This window comes from Adiantum capillus-veneris, chromosome 29, assembly GCF_014529385.1.
Source record: "Adiantum capillus-veneris isolate H3 chromosome 29, ASM1452938v2, whole genome shotgun sequence".
Taxonomy (NCBI): Eukaryota; Viridiplantae; Streptophyta; class Polypodiopsida; order Polypodiales; family Pteridaceae; genus Adiantum; species Adiantum capillus-veneris.
In genome coordinates, this window is record NC_140959.1 from 7,674,819 (window position 1) to 7,695,572 (window position 20,754).

Genomic DNA, 20,754 nt, shown 5'->3' on the forward strand with positions numbered 1-20,754 from the left:
AAGTTTTCAAACCACCTGAAGGTGATTGAAAGTGAAAAACAAACCACTTAATGACCACTTTCAATTTTTTTAGGTGCTTTTAAGTGCTTGGGTGAGAACCTTCATATGGTTTGAAATATGCCAAGTGCTTGGATGAGAACCTTGAAGATTTCAAACCACCTGAAGATGATTAAAAGTGGTTTAATCACATTTAGGTGGTTTTAAGTGGTTCAAGTGGTTTAAAATCTGTCAAGTAAGAACCTATGTAAGCACTTGGAAGATTTCAAACCACCTGAAGGTGATTGAAAGCGGTCATCAAACCTCTTGAAAGTGGTTTAATGAACTTTTTCAATCACTTTGAAGTGGTTTTAAGTGCTTCAAGTGGTTTCAAGTAGTTCAACGGCCACTTTCAAACATGCAACCCACTTCTAAGTGGTAAATGTTCCTCTTGAGTGCTTTTAAAAACCCGAGATTTGGGTGTTATCCAATTGAAGGTGATTGAAAGTGGTAAACAAACCACGAAAATGGTTAAATGACCACTTTCAATCACCTATAGGTGGTTTAAAGTGCTTAAGTGAGAACCTATGTAAGCACTTGGAAGATTTCAAACCACCTGAAGGTTATTGAAAGTGGTTTGATGACATTTTTCAATCACCTTCAGGTGGTTTAAAGTGCTTCAGGTAGTTTCAAGAAGTTTAAAGCCCCTTTCAAACATGCAAAACAACTTCTTAGTGGTAAATGTTCCTCTTATGTGCTTTCACAAACACAAGAGTGGGTGTTATAACTTGTAGGTGATGGTACCAACCATTTTGGCTATTTGTTCTCACATTATCTCTTCATTGCCTGCTTTTTTGTGCAAGTAGAATTTTACAGGCAATTTCAGGAAATGCATCTGAGAGTGTGCATTTCACTGAGATGCTTTGAGAATTTGAAGGCCTTTTTTGTTCGAAAATTGTGGGGCCGTAATACATGCTGCTGCGAATATCATGTGCAAGATGATTTCAACCAAATGCGTCAAGGTAGGTTTGGAGTACATGGAGAATCTTGTCGTTGTGCTTGTGATGTTTGTGACCCTGCAAATGAGCCTAATGTCTACACTTTGAGTAATACCATGTATGAGCACATCTGCAATAGCATGCCCTTTGATAGCAAGCCGATTTAAAACACATTCACCTCATAAAGTATAATTGGGTACCGCTCTCTTGTATCTATTCCTCATAAAAACTTATGTTCCTCATTCAAAAGCTGGAGCGTTTCTGACACTTTTTTATTATTTCGAGTACATGTAGCTTACAACTTGCTATCCACTTGCAAGTGCTTTAAACTACCTTCAACCAGATTTTACAAAAATATCAAGCCATTTAAGCCACCCAAAAGTTGTTAAAACACCCTTATATACGTAGTTTCGATATCATTGACCACCTACAAGTGCTATTTAAACCACTAGCAAGTGGTTCAGAACCTTTTTCAAACCACTTTCAAATCACTTGCAAGTGGAGGAGAAGTCCTAGCAAGTGATCGCTTTAGAACCACTTGTTTCAATACGTAGTGTCAATCTCATAGACCACCTGCAAGTGTTATCTAAACCACTAGCAAGGGGCTCTGAACCAGTATCAAGTGCTATCTTAACCACTAGCAACTTGTTTTGAACCACTAGCAAGTGCTATCTTAACCACTGGCACTGGCAAGTGGTTCAGAACCACCTGCAAGTGCTATGTAAACCACTAGCAAGTGGTTCAAAACCACTGGCAAGTGCTATCTTAACCACTAGCAAAGGTTTAGAACCACTGCAAGTGGGTTAGAACTATTGACAAGTGCTATCTTAACCACTAGCAAGTGGTTTAGAACCACTTTCAAAGTGCTTGCAAGTGGAATAGAAAACCTAGCAAGTGGTCCAGAAGGCCTTTGCAAGTGGTTCAGATCCTCTTTCAAATGGTTCTTAACCACTTGTTAGTGGCTACCAGTTTACATAATGTAAATGGTTTTCAACCACTTACATGTGGTCCACAGTTCACAAGTGGTATAGCTTTCACTTCTGCCCACTAACCGCTCATATTTATCTTCTACAAAATCCCTAAGAAAAATGGTTAAAACAATTTAAAATCAAATTATAATAAGACATCTTGCAAGGCACACAACAAAATGGTCGATTGAATAGCAAATCATGTTTCTACATTAGAAATCGGTATTGAATTTTGCAATACAATGTCGATTTTTTCCACATCTTGTAAAAAACAAAAGAAGTCCTCATCATGATCACAGGTACACAACTCTTAAGATTTCTGTTGAGACCGAAGACCAGAAGGTCGCATTTTATAACGTGGTTGTGGAGGTGGTGGAGGCAGCACTTTGCCTTTGCCGCTTGATCATTTTTCCCTCACAGATTTAGCTTTTTGAAGAGTCTGCCACCCTCTTCTTCTAGCATCAAGTTTACAAGCAATGATCAGCTTTTCGAAGAGTCTGCCACCCTCTTCTTCTAGCATCAAGTTTACAAGCAGTGATCAGCTCCGATCAATTATTTGTTTTCTTCCACTCATAGAAAAATGGCAAAACTTCATGATGTATAAACCTCTCCCATTGGTCTTCCGTCTGGTCCTCTAGAGAAGGCAAGATAGCATAGGAGTCTTCGTCGTTCAAGCAACACCTGGGATATTTTTCATCTAGTAGGAGGGTGTTATCTTTGTTGATTGTGGAAACTCATTCAAAAAAGTGCCCAAGAGTAGAAAGAGCATATGTTCCCCTTGCTCATCAAGCCATGAGCTTCTATTGCATGCCTCCTTTGTAATCCACCCATTCAAGCACCTGCGGGCCTGAAGCAAGTACAATTCTAACCTCTTTTCCAGGTCTCGGTAAGGGCTTGTGTTTCAGACGTACACTTCAACAATCTGGCTAGCCCCAAGAACAAACCACCCTGCAAAATGGTGCACATAGTGGTTCAGATTGTTGTCCTGCTTCACCTTCCAAAAGTGCAGCATGTCCACGTTAGGCAGGCTTGGTCCCTCTCTCTTGTCATGAGTGACAATAAGCAGATCATTGATATTAATGATCAAGGCAGGCCTATTATCCTCCGAAAGGTGAGGGACACGAAACTGAGTTACTAGTGGTGTCTCCCGATCAAAGTGCCCCAGCTCTTCTTGAGCACAATGCCGTTGTCCAACATTAATAATCACTTGTATTTTTACTACAGCGCCCAAAAAAACCACAGCCAATAAATTTTAGTGAAGATTGACACCATGAGACAAAAAATATATCTTATATTTAAAGTAAGTAAATAGCACAAAAAGCACATGGAACTGAAAGTTTCCACTGTGCCCGGGTTTTGGGGGGGGTATTGATTAGTACTTTTCTTTGGATTTGGATGATGCACTCCTTCCTCTTGTTGTTGCTTGCGTTTCTTCCTGAGGGTATCTGCAATTACTAGTAATGTCTCCACATCCTCCGCGTCCTCCACTTTATTCTCTGAGATCACAATAAGGTCTAGGGGAAAAAAACCAAAATCTGCTTGAACAAAATTGAAACACTACATACATGCACTACATTACCTTCCTGGTTGTCGGTTGAGAGCTTGCTAGAGTCATGTCCAATGGTTTCCTTGCCATGGTTCTCAACCACGAAGGGTTCAGCCTCGCGATCCTCCACTCTATCCCCACTTTTTACAACAGCCTTGCCATGTTGAAAACCCTCAGATAGATCTATGTTGTTCTCGACAAGTTCAGACAGTTCTGTAGTATTCTCGTCAAGCTCAAGCAGACGAGAACTTTTGTCAGCATTGGTTTTTGTGAAGAAAAAAATCATGTTAAGGGACTTATCTCATGACAAGTGGATTTAAGCTGAGTATAGTGAACCCATCCTCTTGCTCTATGTACTCAATTCTGAGTGTCGAGCACTTGGAAATTTTTGGAATCTTTACTGTGCACAATGGGTGAGTGCACTCTTCCACAGTGCCGCATAGAATTGCAAAGCAAAATGGGTGATATTTGTGTTGACATTCCAGCGAGAAGAACCCTGCCATGTGGATAGCTGAGAGGGGTTTCCTACATGCAACACAATCATCCCCAATACACACAAACGGTTTCAAAACAGAAACTTTCGTCAACGGTGAAGGGACAATGATGCGTCTACCCTTTTCCTAAATATATTGGATGGTTCTATCCATACATGCAATTCGAGACGTCAAAGGCTTCTAAATCGAATTCGAAAGCCATATTCCTTTGTTGCAAATCTCTCTGTTCTCTTCTACTTCGTTTGGTTTTCCATTCCTTACAACATTAGAAACATCTATGACTCTTCCTCTTCATTAAATTTTAGTAAAGTCCACTAATCTACTTCGCCCTTTACTTCTTATTTAATTCCCTTAACAATTAAAGTTTGCTAGATTGTGAAGGTCCCTCGGTTACCTACATCTCTTACAGCATCAACTTCTTACTAAAAATCTATTTCAGGATTAGTCATTTAGCATGATTTTCTTACTCTGTATCTATAGTCGTTGAATCTCTTCTCATTGCTAACATTTATAATCACTAGTGCAAATAAATATACATGCACGAAACTTTTCCTATAGGTATGATCATCTCTCTCTCACATACATATATATATATATATATATATATATGCAACAAATCAAGCCATTCTGTACTGTACGGTCTTGGCTCCACATGCTCTTTACCGTATTTTGCTCTCAACTACAAGGACGTCTTTTCTTCATACCTTTGGGGTGGGTTCTTCTACCTGCGAAAGCTTTTTTTTCTCCTCTTTTCACACAGCGCAGATGGAATCTCATGGATTGAGTCAGTATTCTGGGAAGTTGTCGAAGTAAAGTGTATGTTGTCTGCTTCCGTGCATGGGGTTGTGAAATGCGACGCAGCTCCGCTTCTAATGTTGAAAAGCACCTCCACTTTGCCTGAGTAAATCGTGTCCTTGTAGACAATGAAAAACCTTAGTCGGATACCAACGCAGTCATTAGAAACTGACAATTATCTGATAGAGTTACCACAATAACTGAACAGTCTTGGTACATATAAACAGGACCTTTTACTCATTTTGAAGACTTTCCCTTTGACTAATCATTTTGAAATCCAGTGTTACCTCTAATAGGCCCCATCACTCGTTTTGAGGGCCTTTGGCTAATCATTCCAAAATCCAGATAACTAAAAATTGGAGCCATTACTTATTGAGGGCTTTCCCTCTGGCTAATAATTCCAAAATCCAATGTTACCTTTTTGTACTAATTAAGCAGGTGCTTCCAGTATCGTTTAGATGCCTTGTAAATCAAGCTGTATTATTTCAGATAAGACGAATCTTCAGCACCGACACAACAACATTGTTAAATCAGAATAAGATAAGCCTTTAGATTTGTTCAGCATCAAAGGGACTGGGAGTAGTAGAGGATCAGTACCATGTGGTAATGAAAATTGCGAAAAGATGCAGAATGTGAATAAGCTGTGCACTAAATCAGATGAAAATTAAAAACAGAACTATAGACAAAGCCCTCAAGGAATTGTAAAATCAGGAAAAGTAAAGACACCAAATGTAATGAACAGGCACCTTTTCTCAGAACTTTGCTTTACATAACAATATAGAAACAAGGACAGGGTCAAGCCAGGGCCTTGCGAAAGGAAAGACCCCAAGTTTTCGCCGTCTACTCTACTTGCGCATACCAAATACCCTGAATCTTGACATCTTTGGGGGCTTTAGAGCCAAGGTCAGTATCAGAAGGCTGAACACTTTCAAAGACACCACCAATCTCCCCAGTTTCAAGGTTGGTTTTAGCAACACTGAATGTGATCTTGCCATTAAGAGCGGTTGTATCCTTGTTATTCTCCTTCGCTAGCTCTTCCTCATCACCAGCACCTCCAGCAGGAATAGCCACAGCGTTGTCATATCCTTGGGAGCCACCACGGCCCTTAGGGTCAAGGAAGGAAGAACCTCTGTATGAAGGCACCAAGAATTGTCCACTGAAGGCATCAGGCTTTCCTGTGGCTACAAGCTGCTTGATTGTGAACAAGAAGGGCACCCTTTCACCCCCAGGGAGCTGAACGGTCACTGCAGCATAGTCGATTCCATCTTGCTCCTCAAATTTGAGAGTCCCATCAGCACCTACCTCCAAAGGACCTTCAATCTCATCCAGGGTGTACGTAAGCCTTGTCATGAGCTTGGTGGGCTGAAAGTCTGGGGCTCCTCCCTTGAACTGAGACTCTGCTTTCACCCTGAAAGAAGTGGGCTCCAAGCACAACTTCTTGAGCTGATATTTGCCAGGCTTGAGACCAAAGGCATCGGCTCCACCCTTGATGACAGGACACTGGTTAGCAATACCACTTCCCTTGACTTCCATGTATGTCAGACCTTGCAGCTCATCGTAGGAAAGCCTCTTTGGCGGGCCTTCTGCATTGGCTCCCTGTAACATATTTATATCACGATGAGTAGGTACAGATGGCAATGCATGAGTACAAAAGAAGAGGGCGGATCGACACGAAGACTATAGCCACAAGGCCTCTTGAGGCTTCCACACAGAACAGAGTCGGCACAATACCTACACATTTAAAGCAAGACCTCTACCAAAAGGGTACACGTATCCAATGCAAACCCTAAACGTAGAAACTCAGCAGGAGAAAGCGCACTTACAGAGACGATGAGCGCGGAGGTGATCAGACTCACAGCAGCAACCTTTCCAGCTTCACTGCACTTGGACGCCAGCTCCTTGAGGTCATCCTGAAGAGAGCATGAAACCCTAGCGCAGGGCTTGACACCAAACGAAGTCGACACAGATGATGGCTTCAACGACGAGCCAGAGAGGGATCCCTTCTCCAGCGCGGGCTGGACGAAAGAAGGGGCCACTCGTGAGGTCAGAGACGCAGCAGCCATGGTTTTCTCTCTCCCGCACAAACAGTACGCGAGCCTCCCACGCGTCAAGAGTGGGCGTGGGTGTGTGTCTTCTGTGCTTCTGTAGGTTATGGAGAAGAGCTATCCCCCTACCCCTTAAGGTGGGTTGCCCTTGTCCACGATTTGCCTCGGGTGTGGCCCTTACAGGATAAGGGGATAAGGAAAGTGGCTTCCTTCCCTTCAGCTTCATCCCATTGGCCCTCAATTACATTTTTCCAAGTTATAATTTTACACCACTTCGCTTGCGTGCTATACATTTTAGGCTAGGGCTGCATGGCTTTTGCTGAGCTGGACCAATGGAAAGAGATGCCTTTGGAGAGGCCATTCAGACTGCACACGGAGTTGTTGCGCATGTTCTGAGATAGTGTGTTGAGTTGTGCCCACGTGATAGCGAGGGTGGTCCGGGCTGGAAGGCCGCCCATGGCTGAGGGACTTCCTTCTTAACCAATTGGGTGGAGAGAGAACCTGACACACATCACCATTTTGTCAGAGAGCCTACCCTTATCGAGCTATGGTGTGTGAACAAGCATTTGACTTGTGCATCGTCTCAGAGAATTCCGAGTGGAAAAGGTGAAAGTATCGTATGTGCAGTCCGAACCCATCCTAGGTTTATTGTCTTCTTATTGCATTGTTTGTTTTCTATTAGCAACTAATATGGCCTTCGGCCATCTCTCTCTCTCTCTCTCTCTCTCTCTCTCTCTCTCTCTCTCTCTCTCTCTCTCTCTCTCTCTGTGTGTGTGTGTGTGTGTGTGTGTGTGTGATAGTTACCAAGAACGGCAAATCGGAACGGTGAACGGGGACTGGTACAAAATGCCATTCCCTGTTTCGGACACTCACGTCTGAAACACAAAACGGGGTTTCGAAACGGGAAGCTAGATTGGGAACGGGGAACGGCAACCTGAAAAGGACCATTCCCTGTTACTATGGTGTGTGTGTGTGTGTGTGTGTGTGTGGCCAAGCGTTGCAAGGAACACTCGCCGGTTGAAGGAGCTATCGCCATGTGTCGAAAGGGAGGGGGGGGGGGGCAAATTTCTCCCCTTTTTATAATAGTATAGATGAAAGCATCCCCACACACCCACGCACTCATGTGGTACGCACATGCAATGCTCCCGAAGTCAACAAAGGTTAAAATTCATGCTTGGCCACTGCCAGCGCTCCATGGACTTATCGGCTCAAAGCTAATTTTTTTAAAGTAGAGGAACACGGGCACGTGTGAATCTAAAGTTAAAACTTGGCTTCATAGAGATTTTAAATCTGCAAAGGGAGACCCATGATGGGTGCACAACCCATTTTTGGGGTGTTGGAAGACTTCAATAGCCAATTGATCCGGTTTCCTTAGCTTTTGTGTATATCTCATATTTTTACAATCAAGCACAATCAAACTAGTCTTGCTTGGTGGGTGTTGTTATAAAACCTAACAAGGCATACACAGATTGACATCAAGCATCTAGCACTGAAGCAAATGAAGTACAAAGCGCATTGACAAATTTTTAAAAAAGAATTGCGTATATGATGACTAATTACCTCTATAGCTATCTATAAAATGGTCCAATTTCACGTCATTGACGAACTTTTAAAAATGAAATGCATGTGTATTTATTCTCCAAATCAAGCACAGTCAAATTTCTCTTATGTCTCATAGAACCTGAGAGAGAGAGAGAGAGAGAGAGAGAGAGAGAGAGAGAGAGAGAGAGAGAGAGACATGTTGTCATAGGCAGAGGGAGCAAGGAGTCCTGGATGTCGATCACATAACCTAGTGCAAAACATATTGAGGAGAAAAATGCTAGGACAAAGAGTTGTCTTCGTGCTATAGAATGGTTATGCAAAGGAGAACATTGGGCTTAGATGCATCGCCAAACAAGGACGTACATAGATTCACAACAACCACATTGGAATAATGTAAACATGTGCAGAGTCCATTGAGTATTGTAATACATAACTTGAATTGTAGAACTGTGAGAAATGAAGTGCCTATCTATTTGAGATATAGTTTCAATGATCAAGATTGAGCATGCACTCGTGAGGAAAACCTGTGGCTAAACAAAATTTAAGGAAGCATTGGCAAACTCAACAAATACAAAAAGCATCAACAGACAAAAAATGCACTACAGATCTGGTAATTGTATACGAGTGTCCTCCAATTGTGCAAGACGGAGGACAATGTTTGAATCGAACTACATAAAAGCGATGTGAGTAGTTAAACATTTTGTTTTGCAGTTAGGCACAAAGTAAAAATACTAAATATACAGTGCACTTCATGCAGAAGTGCCATACAAAAGTATGGTGGAGAGTTGGCCCTGTGGCCTCTCCAAAAATAATAAGAAACGAAAGCCGTGCCCTGCTCTGTAGCATGTATGTGTTGCGCCAAGCAAACGTATAGACATAGGGATTTGGATACAAATAACGGGCCGTGCAATGTTGTCGAGCTAGAGTTGTGCTTGTGCAGGCGAAACGTCCACTGCTATGTGTGAAGTGATGCGAAGCTATGGCCTTTCAAGGTAATTGTGGGGCCTGGTGACAAGCCATTGATTGAGGTGCACTACAAGGGTGAAGAAAAGCAATTTGTTGCAAAGGAAATATCTTATATGGTGTTGATCAAGGTGAAAGACATTTTTGAGGCGTTTTTGGGCGCCAAAGTTAAGAATGTCGTGCTTACGGTGTCTGCATATTTCAATGATTCTCAGAGGCAGGCCACCAAGTATGCGGGTGTCGTTGCCGGCTTGAATGTGATGAGAATCATCAATGAATCCATTATCGCAGCGGTTGCTTATGGTTTGGACAAGAAGATAGCCAGCCACACAGCAAAAGGAATGTCTTGATTTTTTACTTTGGAGGTGGCACCTTTGATGTCTCTCTTCTTACAATTGAAGAAGCTATGTTTGAGGTGAAGGCCACTACTGAAGACACTCATCTGGGAGGCGAGGACTTCAAGAATCACATGGTGAACCGCATGACTTCAAGAGGAAGAACAAGAAGGATATAGCAGGCAATGCTAGGGCCCTGTGCAGGCTAAGGAGAGCTTGTGAGAGGGCAAAGAGGGCATTGTCATCTGCCACTCAAACAACTATTGAAATCGATTCGCTCTATGAGGGTATAGACTTCTACTCCACCATCACATGAGCATGATTCGAGGAGCTAAACATGGACCTATTCAGAAAGTGCATGGAGCCTATGGAGAAGTGTTTGCGAGACGCAAAAAATTAATTAGGCCCTTTTTTCCAAATTAGGCAGCACTGCTAGAGATCCACGGCAACGTAATGACTGGATATATCAGTTGCCCTAATGCCAAGGTAGCCCAAGGCTTCCGGGGCCTGCAACATTTGGCATACATGTCAATCAAGGTAGTGCCAAGCATAATGTTTTTTTTTCAACAATCCCTGACTAAATGAGTTCTATTGTCCATCTTAGCGTCTTCTAAATTGCCACATGCCTTCAAGTTGTAAGTATAGGTTATTGCATGTAGAGAGATGCACTCGATTCATATGAGCTGAAAACAACCCATAGCTTCTTGGCCCCACTCCTATTTAGCATATCCCGCGATCAGTGCATTCTTAGACAACATTCCGCAAATCCAGCTCCTCAAGAACCTTTTGTGCTTTTCGAAGTACACTGCATATTACCTGGCATACATGTCGATCAAGGCAATACCAAGCACGTAGCCCCTGCTTCACAATATCATCATTGCCCATATCGGAGTCCTGCGTAGGGCCACATGCCTTCAAGATGCAAGCATAGGTGATAACATCTGGAGAACTGCCATGGTTTTGCATTCGCTAAAAACAGCCAAGAGCTTTGCAATCAATGCGTTCCAAGAGACTACATTCCAGACAGGAAGCCAATAACTTTTTTGAGCTTTTGGAAGTATTTGGCATACATGTCAACCAAGGAATTTCCGAGCACGGCGTCTTTTGTTAGCATACCTTGTCATAAAATATCATCATGAATTCCTTTCCCATATCAACCATCTTGCATAATGCTACATGTCTTAAGATGCAAGTGCAGGTGATTGACATTGGAGAAATGCCATCTCTTTGCATCTGTTGAAAACAGTCGAGATCTTCCTGGAGCTTCCTGGCCGCGTCGCTGTTGCACATATCCCAATCAATGCACTGTAAGGGATGACATTCCAGGCAAAAGCACCTAAAGCAAGTTTTGTGCTTTTTGAAGTACACCACATTTGGCATACATGTCGACCAAGGTAGTGCCAAGCACAATGTTTTTTCTAAACGACCCCTAACTAACAGTATCATCACAATTTTTTGGGTTATATCAGCCTCGTGTATAGTGCCACATGCCTTCAGAATGCAAGCATAGGGGTTTGCATATGGAGAGATTCCATCTATTTGCATCCATTGAAAACAACCCAGAGCTTCACAATCAATGCGTTCCAAGAGACAACATTTCGGACAGGAAGCTGTTAACCCTCACGGCTCACGGACACCCTATCACCTACGACGGACGTTGTAACCTACGACGGACATTGTATTATTTACTTGTAGAGTCAGGTCCCGGGCTTATCGGTCCAATAGGAAAAGGGTAAGAGTGATCGTCGATGAGAGGCGCACTCTAACTGGAACATTCAAGGGATTAGTTGACTAAGCATGTGCGCCCAAGTGTGAATGGGGTGAGCTCATATAAAAGTCAACTAAACCTAAAATTCACTCATTCTCTCATTTGTGCAATTGAAGAGTGCTCTTGCTCCATCTCCTTCTTCTTCTTCTTCATCTCTTTGTGTGTGTGTGTGAGAGAGAGAGAGAGTGAGAGAGGGAGAGAGAGGGAGTGTGTGGACGATCGAGCATTACGATGGCACGACGGCGGTGAAGCGGTTGAGCGCGGCGTAGCGGCGTCTCCTTCTTCTTCGCGGCGAGGAATCCTCCACGAAGCAAGCGTAGAGCGGTGAGTGACACACCATCGCCTTCTTTGAGCTTACTAGTTTAGGCTTGTTGTGTGCTTGGAGCCATTTGTGGCTCGCACACGGTGTATCGGCAAGTTCCTTGCATTGACACGTGCGACATACGCGCACATTTTTGGTGCCGTTGCTAGGGAGTGCCATACATGAAGCTCGAGTAGCACTCTGTGCTTCTCCGTGGTGCAATTTCTATTGTAGGAAAGGTAAGGAAGGAGAGTGTGTGTGTGTGTGTGTGTGTGTGTGTGTGTGTGTGTGTGTGTGTTGAGAAGAGGGATTTGGTGTTATACTGTGTGTTTTTTTTATTAATGGAGTTTTCAAAGGTTCTGTGTTTATTCTCTGTGTATTAAAGTAGTTAGTTTTCTTTGTTAATAGAGATTCTGTGTTTATTCTCTGTGTATTAAGGTAGTTAGTTTTCTGTGTACAGTAAGTAGGAAGTAGATTAGTGAGAGTTAATAGAGTGTGTTAGTGTGTAAGAGTAGATATATTAGTTAGAAGTAGGTAGATAGAGTGTGTGTGAGCTCTCGCGCAGGCCGCGGCGACCTTATCCTTTTAAAAATAAAAATAATAATAATAATTTAAAGGTAGAACCGGGATCGAGAATATCTCCCACACCCAAGCCCAAGCTCACGCTCAGGCCTAGGCCTCAGTCGCCTTTAAAAAAAAACGAATTTTAGCTTCACACGTAGCTAAAAATTGATTTTTTGAGGACCAACGGAACGTCAGATGCCCGAAAATTGTGCTGTAAAGCACACAGCGACCCTTTAAGTGATACGCTCGTTTCGAGCTATCACACGCTTCAATCAAAAAAATCAAACATTAAAAAACATTCAAAAAACATCAAAAACAAGAAAAAATCAAGTAGAAAACAGGGTGCAAAACACCCACAAAACAAAGCAAGTAACCTTTAAGGGTACTTGCCGACACTTGTAGGGCACCCAAAGCACATGTATCTATGCTCTGGTTGTGTGCTAGAGTCTGAACAACTAGCTAGTGCTTCGATTTACGGGGGTACTCACTATCCTTCCACGCTAGGGTCTACGCCCTCGGCGGGGACCCAAGGTAGTGCAACCCAAGACCCAAATATAGCGGCTAGCGACTCTTCCTCTGACTACGATATTATGGAAGAGCATCTTACACAAAGCCCCGGGGGAACAAATGAAACCGTGCCTAGCTGGACCCAACAACCTGGAACTAGTGTTTTTAGCCGTTTGATGGAAACTTTTAGTAGAGCTACGCGCTCTGAACCTACGGCTAGTGAAGTAAACGAAGGGGATGGGGAAGTAGAATCACCATTCACATCTTCTGTAGACCCCACACTCCCTCAGAGTGTCCACGTGGACATTCTACCTACCTCATTTAATGAGGGCCCTATCGAGCTACCACCTTCCAAAGTCGCCTCTAAGGTAGCGGTGACTAAAAGTCAAAACACGGCAAGCAACATTGCATCCACTTCACGGCAACCCTCTAGTACACCAAGTTTGGACGGGGTATTTCTCAATGAAAATTGGGAATATGACCTACACACAGAGACTTTGACCGACCTATACATGGGCTACACATACCATGCGGGTTTGTTAGAAGTTGTACAATCCACATCTAGTGCCATTAGTCTAGAGGAACAACAACACATGATCTGCAATGTCATCCATAGGATTATCCAGTCCGAGAGGCAAAATCGAGGAATAAACATACCTTCGACGGGTCCTATGCGATTTTTAGACACGGGCAAAGGGAAACAACCCACTCTATCACAAATGGAGACTCCCCCAGTAAGTCCCATCGATCTCCCATATGTTGTTTCGCCAGGGGTCTCAATGCAATCTGAGCCCACAAGTGATAGCTTTACTTTTCCAAGTCTAGCTCATCTTTCCCTGGATGACACCACGGATACCATGCCTACCCCAATGATGGGCATGCCAAGAAACACACCATGGACCTCATTTGTTAGTAAAGCACCGCTACATGGTAGCTCAATGCCTGCAATAGTACCTACAAGTGCGTACCAATCGTATGCACCTATGGGTCCACGTACTCATGTAGTCCCTACCCCTCCCATTGTTTCAACTACCTATGCTCCACAACCACAATACACAAGTTCTTATTCCCATGGGACTATACCGGCTAGCATTAGCATGTCACATCCGACGTCTGCTATGCCTAGGGCCACTCATATGAACTATGGACCACCACATGGCACAACATCGTACCCAGCGTGGAACCCAAGGGCTTCCTATGCGCCAAGCCCAATGCCAATACCTACTCCACATATAGTCTATGGAGCACCTTCACCCACGGTGCCTGCTCACTTAGGTGACTTGGCAACATTTGCTCAAGCTATTGGTCGATCTATTGCTGAGAATATGCGTAACACGCCTGATAGAGAGCCTAGAAGTAAGGCAGTACAAATAGCCAAGCTCACACAAAAATTTAGTGGAGACGGGGATGTGAGAAAGCATATCGAAGTGTTTGAACAAATATGCGATTCTCTAGGAGAACACAATGACCTACATAAGAGCAATGCTTTAAGCCTAACCTTAAGTGGAAAGGCTGGGGATTGGTATAGAACCCTAAGGGTGGAAGAAAAAACGATTTACCCTACTCTTAGGAGACTGTTCTTAAAAGAACACATACGAGAGGGAGTGCTTTGGGGTGTAGCCTCTCAGCTCCAGAAAGCCCAACGAGAGGAAGGAGAGTCGGTGAGAGACTTTATAAGTCGCTTGAAGCATTTGACCTCTCGTTGTAATCCAAATGAGCGCTTCAACAATAACCAATTGCTTGATAGATTCATTAGGGGATTACGGCATGAGGATATCAAACTGGTCTAGTCATTAGAGGTATCACCACTTGGGAAGCAGTCACCACCAATGCGATCCAATTGGAGGATAATTTAATGATTCAAGGAGAAAGAGTGTCTTTTGAGCCTAAATCTATTAGCTCACAAGCATCGGGGCATCAGCCAATGACCCTAAAGCCTATTGCTAAGGAGCCAAAGATATCTGAGATGACTTTAGCATATCTCACCAAGGCTATTCAAGAGAGTCTTAGAGACAATCGTGCTCCGCAAAACAATCATATGTATCCAAGAAGGGAGCAACAATGGTGCTCAGTATGCTATGGACCGCATAGTACCAGTGAATGCCCTACTTTTAGAGTAAAATTCAATGGGAACTGCAATGCATGTGGAAGGTATGGTCATCAAGCTAAGGATTGCATAGTATTTAAGCGCGCGATGGCCAATAGACCAACCTTAGCATGGACAGACACACCTCGAGTGCCTGCATTGATGCCGGCCCCACCTCTTGAACAAACATCACAACATATGGTCCCTAGGGCCCAAAATGTTGTTCAAGCAACACCCTTACCACCTCTAGTGCTAGGACCGCAACCACCACATCCGAGAATCACTTCTGTGAATCAAGTGGGTTGTGAGTCATCTATTTCTTGTTTGGAAGGCTATGAGGAAGATATAGATCCTAATATTTCATGTGGGCTGGATGTACTTGAAGAAAGTCCACAATACTACATGGAGGACTATTGGGGACAAGTCAAACCTGTATATCAAGTAGTTGCTCTTGCGGCAAGAGGCCAAAATATCAATTACACTACTAAAAGACCACCTCTTCAATGCTATGAGTGTGGAGGTCCACATCGTGTAGCCGAGTGTCCTATTAGGCTACAAAAGAACGCCACACTAATGCAAACCAATCAAGCGAGCACGTCTACAATGCCGATACTCATGTGTAATCGTTGTGGCATAGATCATTTGATTGCCCAATGTCCAAATAATCCAAATGCACCGAAGATCACGCCATTAAACTTGATTGAAGTTACCGAGGAGCCATCACCAAGTACACCCGTGGTACCAGTAAACGTACTCACACGATCGATGCTCCAAAAACAAAATTATATTCTTGAGGAAAGAGACACGGCATCAATTGCCCAATCTCAAAAAAGGAAGAAAACACGAAGAAAGAGATCGCAAAAAGCAGCGAAGTCAGACCCCAGTTCAAAGACCAACATAGGGACTAGTGACGACCCCGTATATATGAACGACGCTGAAGAAGATTCTGATTCAAGTGAAACCATGGAGACCAAAACGACCACTAACATAGAAACCAACAAGGAAGATCTTCATGAGCCACAATGGCCAGGATCCAAAAAGAAGATAGGAACTTACCCAAACCCTACAGAGGAAATTGAGCGAGTCAAGCAATTAAGGAGTTTGGTAGAAGATACCCAAAGGGATCTAGAACCAGCACCTAGGAAGATCCAGATTACAGACACCGTATTCCCTATGCAACAACAACCTCACCAAGTCCATAGACCCTTGGACATACCTAGTGTCATCCAAGAAGAAAGTGACTTAAAGTCATGGGAAAGTGGGCGTACTCACTTCTTGATGGAAAGAATGTTTACAGAGGGACTACCTGATCCTATCGAAGAAATGGAGATCCCATCTTCCCCACGTCAAGGGACTCAAGGCCAAAAGGTGTCGTTAAACATTGCCAAACTGATGGATTTCATGTCTTCAGAAGTTAGAACCACCATCATGTCCAAACTATATAAAGACCCCGAGCTAGTCTCAACCCTTCGAGCCTTCCTCAATGGAGAACTGAATTTTGGGCTACCACAATTTGCACAGATGGATGGAGTTGGGGAGATGCCAATAGAGGAGGAACACTTAGATCCACAACCCAACCTAGATGAGAACCTTGTTATAGAAATACCTGCTAACAAGTTGGGACAATACTTTGAGGGTGATGAATCCAATGCGACTATACCAATCACTACTAAGGGATTAATTGTGAAGGGAATTCTTGATGGTGGCGCTGGGGTTAGCATTGTGACTAAAAATTGATGGGAAACTATGGGAAGACCTCACCTTGCGACCACAACCATTGTAGTGAAGATGGCCAATGGGTCTATTGTTAAACCTATTGGGATGCTAGAAGATCTCAAGATCAAGGTCTTTGGACATAAAATAAGGATTACCTTTATTGTTATGGATTTCTCCAAACACACTATGGCATCAGAGATGATCTTAGGACGTCCTTTCATGAGGGAAGCAAAAATGGTGCATGACTGGTCTAAGAACCATGTCTACCTGCAGTTCCAAGATTATGTCATTCGAGTGGATGTTGTGACGGGTTGAGCACATCCTCTAGGAAACAGGTTTATAATTGATCATAGATATGACACCACATTTCACTCGGCCCCATTGCAGTATTGTTACACGTGTAAAGTGGACACTGATGTTGGGGAAGATTCTCCTTATATGGATGTACTACCTGGGATGACTGAGTCGAACAATGTGGATTGGGTCCACCTAGCAGCAAGCATAGACACTTGGGGGAATAAGAGGAGGACCTGGGTAATACCTGAGGGGGATGAAATGCATGTACCCTTAAATATGCTACAAGCAATGCATATAGCTTCTGACAAGACTCATCCTAATGTAACGAAGAAAACATACAAGTGGGTCCCTAAAGCTTCTTTAGCGACCATGGTGGATGCTAAAAAAAAAAAGCCTTGTAAGAAACGTACCACTCACTCCAAGAAAAGTAAGAAAACGTGGCGTTGGATTCCTAAACGACTATTGGAAGCCCAAGGCTACTATCAAGGAAATGATCAAATTTGGGTGCCAAAACGTAGATTGTGTTCTTACCTGTCACCTGATCCATATGAACCCACTCCTGTAGCTCCAAAACAAATCGACGATCGAGGAAAGAAAAAAATCACAGAATGCTACACACCCGCTCCAGAGCTAGTCTAGGTACCGAAGAAAGAACGATTTGTTCCACCTAGCTCAGGAAGGGGGGAGTCGCATGAAGCTTCTAGCTCCTCATGTAATGCATCCATAGAGGTAAAAGCTTCTCCACAGCCTCAACCTACAATAGTGGACCTCCATAAAGCTACAAAGGAATCCACACCTCCCAGTGTTCAAGAATCACCTGATGAACCACTTCAAGTTCGATCCTGGGAGAGTACCTTACCACCCTTGCAACTCGATGAGGCACCTAAGGTAATAGAAAACTACTGGCAAAAATCCTCACCTATTATCGATTGGAACAATTGGTTTCAAAGGGTGACGAGCACATTTCAAACGATATGATCTACCCAAGGAAGGGGGGAATGTTTGCTGACAGTCATCATTCACTCATTCTCCTCTCAACCTTCCTCCTTGACCTTCCTCCTTAGGGAATGTACATATAAAGCCTTATACTCACAAAAAAAAAAACAAAAATAATAAAGAGCAAGAGCAATTAGCAAACGAGTGCACAATAAAAGTCAAAACATTGACCCAGCCTACACATTCACATCCAGTACACTGAAACAGAAACCTATGCCATAAAACACAATTGATCCTCATCACTCGAGTGATGGAGGGTAGGTAAGATTAGTAAGATAGGAGTGTTTCTGTTTTAGAGTTGAGTGATTAGCAAAGTTCTTTCTTCCCACTGATGTGCCTCCTAGAGGTATTCTTTGTGTTTCCTAATGTGTACAGGAGCGTGTTGCTGTGGTTAGGATTTGGACCTTCATAAAATCTTTATCTCGACTCACTCTTCAAATCAAGCGCGACCATCGACACAAACAGGTGTTTCTTGTCCATTAGCATTGCCCCTTATCTTTTTGCATCCATGTTTGTCTGCTTTGATTGTGATTGGTAGCATAATATTCTGTGCATTTGCTTAAAATCAAACATTAAATTCAATGTAATTTTTTGTCATAATTACTTGTCTAGATTTAAAAATCAAGCAGTCCGACTAAGCTAGTTTGACCAAGTTAGGTGTTAGAGATCTTCTCTTAATACCATGGGGAATGCCTTCCTAATAATCAATAGTTACTTAGGTTCTTAATCTGATTTAGGCAGCATTGTGTGAAATGTACTAGGGCTTTCTAGTGGGCTTGACCCTATTGACTGTTGGAATTAGGGTTGCAGAGAAGCACAAACAGCTTGGAGAAGACGAAGGAAGCTCAAGGGGCACAATAGAGAGTGTGTTACTTAGTGTGCAATGGAAAGATAGATAGCCCTAGAGTGATGGGCGTATATACAATGCACGGGGGGGAAAAACCTCCTAAAGAGGGAAAAAATGCCCCGACGGTCCTAGTGTGTTCACACACATCACTACCACATGTATATGGTAACAAATCTCCCCTGGAGTGATGCGGTGAACGAGAGCTGGCACATGAGTAAAGGGAAGTTCCATGCCCTGAGGACAGGATCAGTCCACAAAGGGGAGTAAGCCCAAAGCTTTGCGGAAAGCTTCAAGCTTCTCATGAGACAATGCCTTTGTGAAAAGATCTGCAAGGTTGTCGTGTGTTGGCACATAAGCCAAGCTAATCTCTCCTGCTGAGAGCCTCTCCCTGACATAGTGGTAATGCACCTCAATGTGCTTTGTGCGAGCATGAAAAATTGGGTTCCTCGCAACTGCCAATACGCTCTAACTGTCGGTGTAGATAGTGTTGGCAGTGTCCTGTCCAACACCCAAATCAGCCATAGGGCGTCTGAGCCATACACACTCAACCATAGCTGTGAAGACTGCCCTGTACTCAGCCTCACAACTCGAAGTGGCCACAATAGGTTGCTTCTTGCTCAACCATGATATACATGAACTTCCAAGCATGAAACAAAAGCCTGATGTGGACACTCGCGTGTCAAAACAACCAGCCCAATCTGAGTCCAAAAAAGCATGTAAGTCTGGCGGCAATGATCCCCCCTTGGGATAAAACAAGCCAAGATGTAAAGTGCCACTAAGGTAGCGGAAAATCCTCTTGATTGCCTGCCAATGCTTAGACCCTGGGCTATGCATAAATCTGCTGACCTGTGAGACTGCAAACTGAATATATGGCCTCGTGTTGCATACATCAATGAGGCAGCCAACAGCAGTTTGGTAAAGAGTGACATCAGCAGGATCGCCAGCATCATGTAGACTCAACTTCAAACATGTTTCCATGAGAGTGGCAATAGGTTTGCAATCCTCAAGTCCAAACTTACATAGCAATGTCTCTATGTAACTTTTCTGACACAAGGCAATACCACCATCACACTGCTTAAACTGTATACCCAAGTAATGATGCAACATCCCCAAATCTTTCATCTTGAAAGTAGCATTCAAATCAGCCTTGAATTCAGCAATATGTCTCTCATTTGGTCCAGTGATCAGCAAATCATCAACATAAAGAACCACGATGAGAAATACATCACCCTCATGCTTTACATACAATGTGCTTTCTGTTGGACTCTTACGAAAGCCTTGTTTGACCAAATGAGTGTCAGCTTTCTCATACCAAGCACGAGGAGATTGCTTCAACTTATACAAAGCCATGTTACATTTGCACACTTTGTCCTCTTGTCCTTTTATGACAAAACCGCGAGGCTGCGTTACATAAACTTCTTCAAATATGTCACCATTCAAGAAAGCAGTAACAATGTCTGATTGATGTACATCCCAACCAAAATGAGCTGCCAATGCACATAGAAAACGCACAATAGTCATACGACAAGTGGGAGCAAAAGTTTCTTCATAATCTATGCCTTTTTGCCGTGCATAACCCTTTGCAACAAGTCGAGCCTTATGGCGATCAATCTCACCATCCGGCTTGCGTTTCAACTTGTAAACCCACTTCGTACCAATGGCCTTTTTGCCAGGAGGCAAATCACATAAAGTCCACGTGTCATTCTCTATAAGTGCATCATATTCTGATTGCATGGCAGCCATCCAATTTTCTGAATTCTGTGCTTCATCAAAAGTCAGAGGCTCCTCAACATCATGTAAGCTAGACACAGCCAAAGCATAACAATCTGATGCATAAGATGCATGGCGAGATCCTAAACAAGTACGACTAGACAAAGGTGCATCCAATTTACTGTCACGCAAAGTGTGCACCAGCCATTTTGGCATACCTCTAGCCTGCTCATTTTCAGTCCTTTCCTCATCAAGTACATCATGTACATCTGCATCAGTAATAGGCTGATCTAAAACATT

The 20,754-nt window shown here is 43.2% G+C and overlaps 2 protein-coding genes and 1 pseudogene across 2 annotated transcripts; 1 reads left to right on the forward strand and 2 right to left on the reverse strand.

Moving 5' to 3' along the window:
- Positions 1-2,114: 2,114 nt before the first annotated feature.
- LOC147418696 (uncharacterized) lies at positions 2,115-5,367 on the reverse strand. Its single transcript, XM_086506381.1, has 3 exons — positions 3,522-5,367; positions 3,322-3,438; positions 2,115-3,160 (listed from the first exon to the last, which is right to left on the reverse strand). Exons 1-3 carry the CDS (start codon positions 3,772-3,774, stop codon positions 2,844-2,846), a joined length of 687 nt encoding a protein of 228 aa, XP_086362507.1. The 5' UTR covers positions 3,775-5,367; the 3' UTR covers positions 2,115-2,843.
- Positions 5,368-5,509: 142 nt separating this feature from the next.
- On the reverse strand, positions 5,510-6,957 carry LOC147418697 (oxygen-evolving enhancer protein 1, chloroplastic-like). Its single transcript, XM_086506380.1, has 2 exons — positions 6,601-6,957; positions 5,510-6,373 (listed from the first exon to the last, which is right to left on the reverse strand). Exons 1-2 carry the CDS (start codon positions 6,838-6,840, stop codon positions 5,618-5,620), a joined length of 996 nt encoding a protein of 331 aa, XP_086362506.1. The 5' UTR covers positions 6,841-6,957; the 3' UTR covers positions 5,510-5,617.
- A 2,486-nt stretch (positions 6,958-9,443) lies between these two features.
- Positions 9,444-10,062, forward strand: LOC147418698 (heat shock cognate 70 kDa protein-like; annotated as a pseudogene).
- Positions 10,063-20,754: the final 10,692 nt, after the last annotated feature.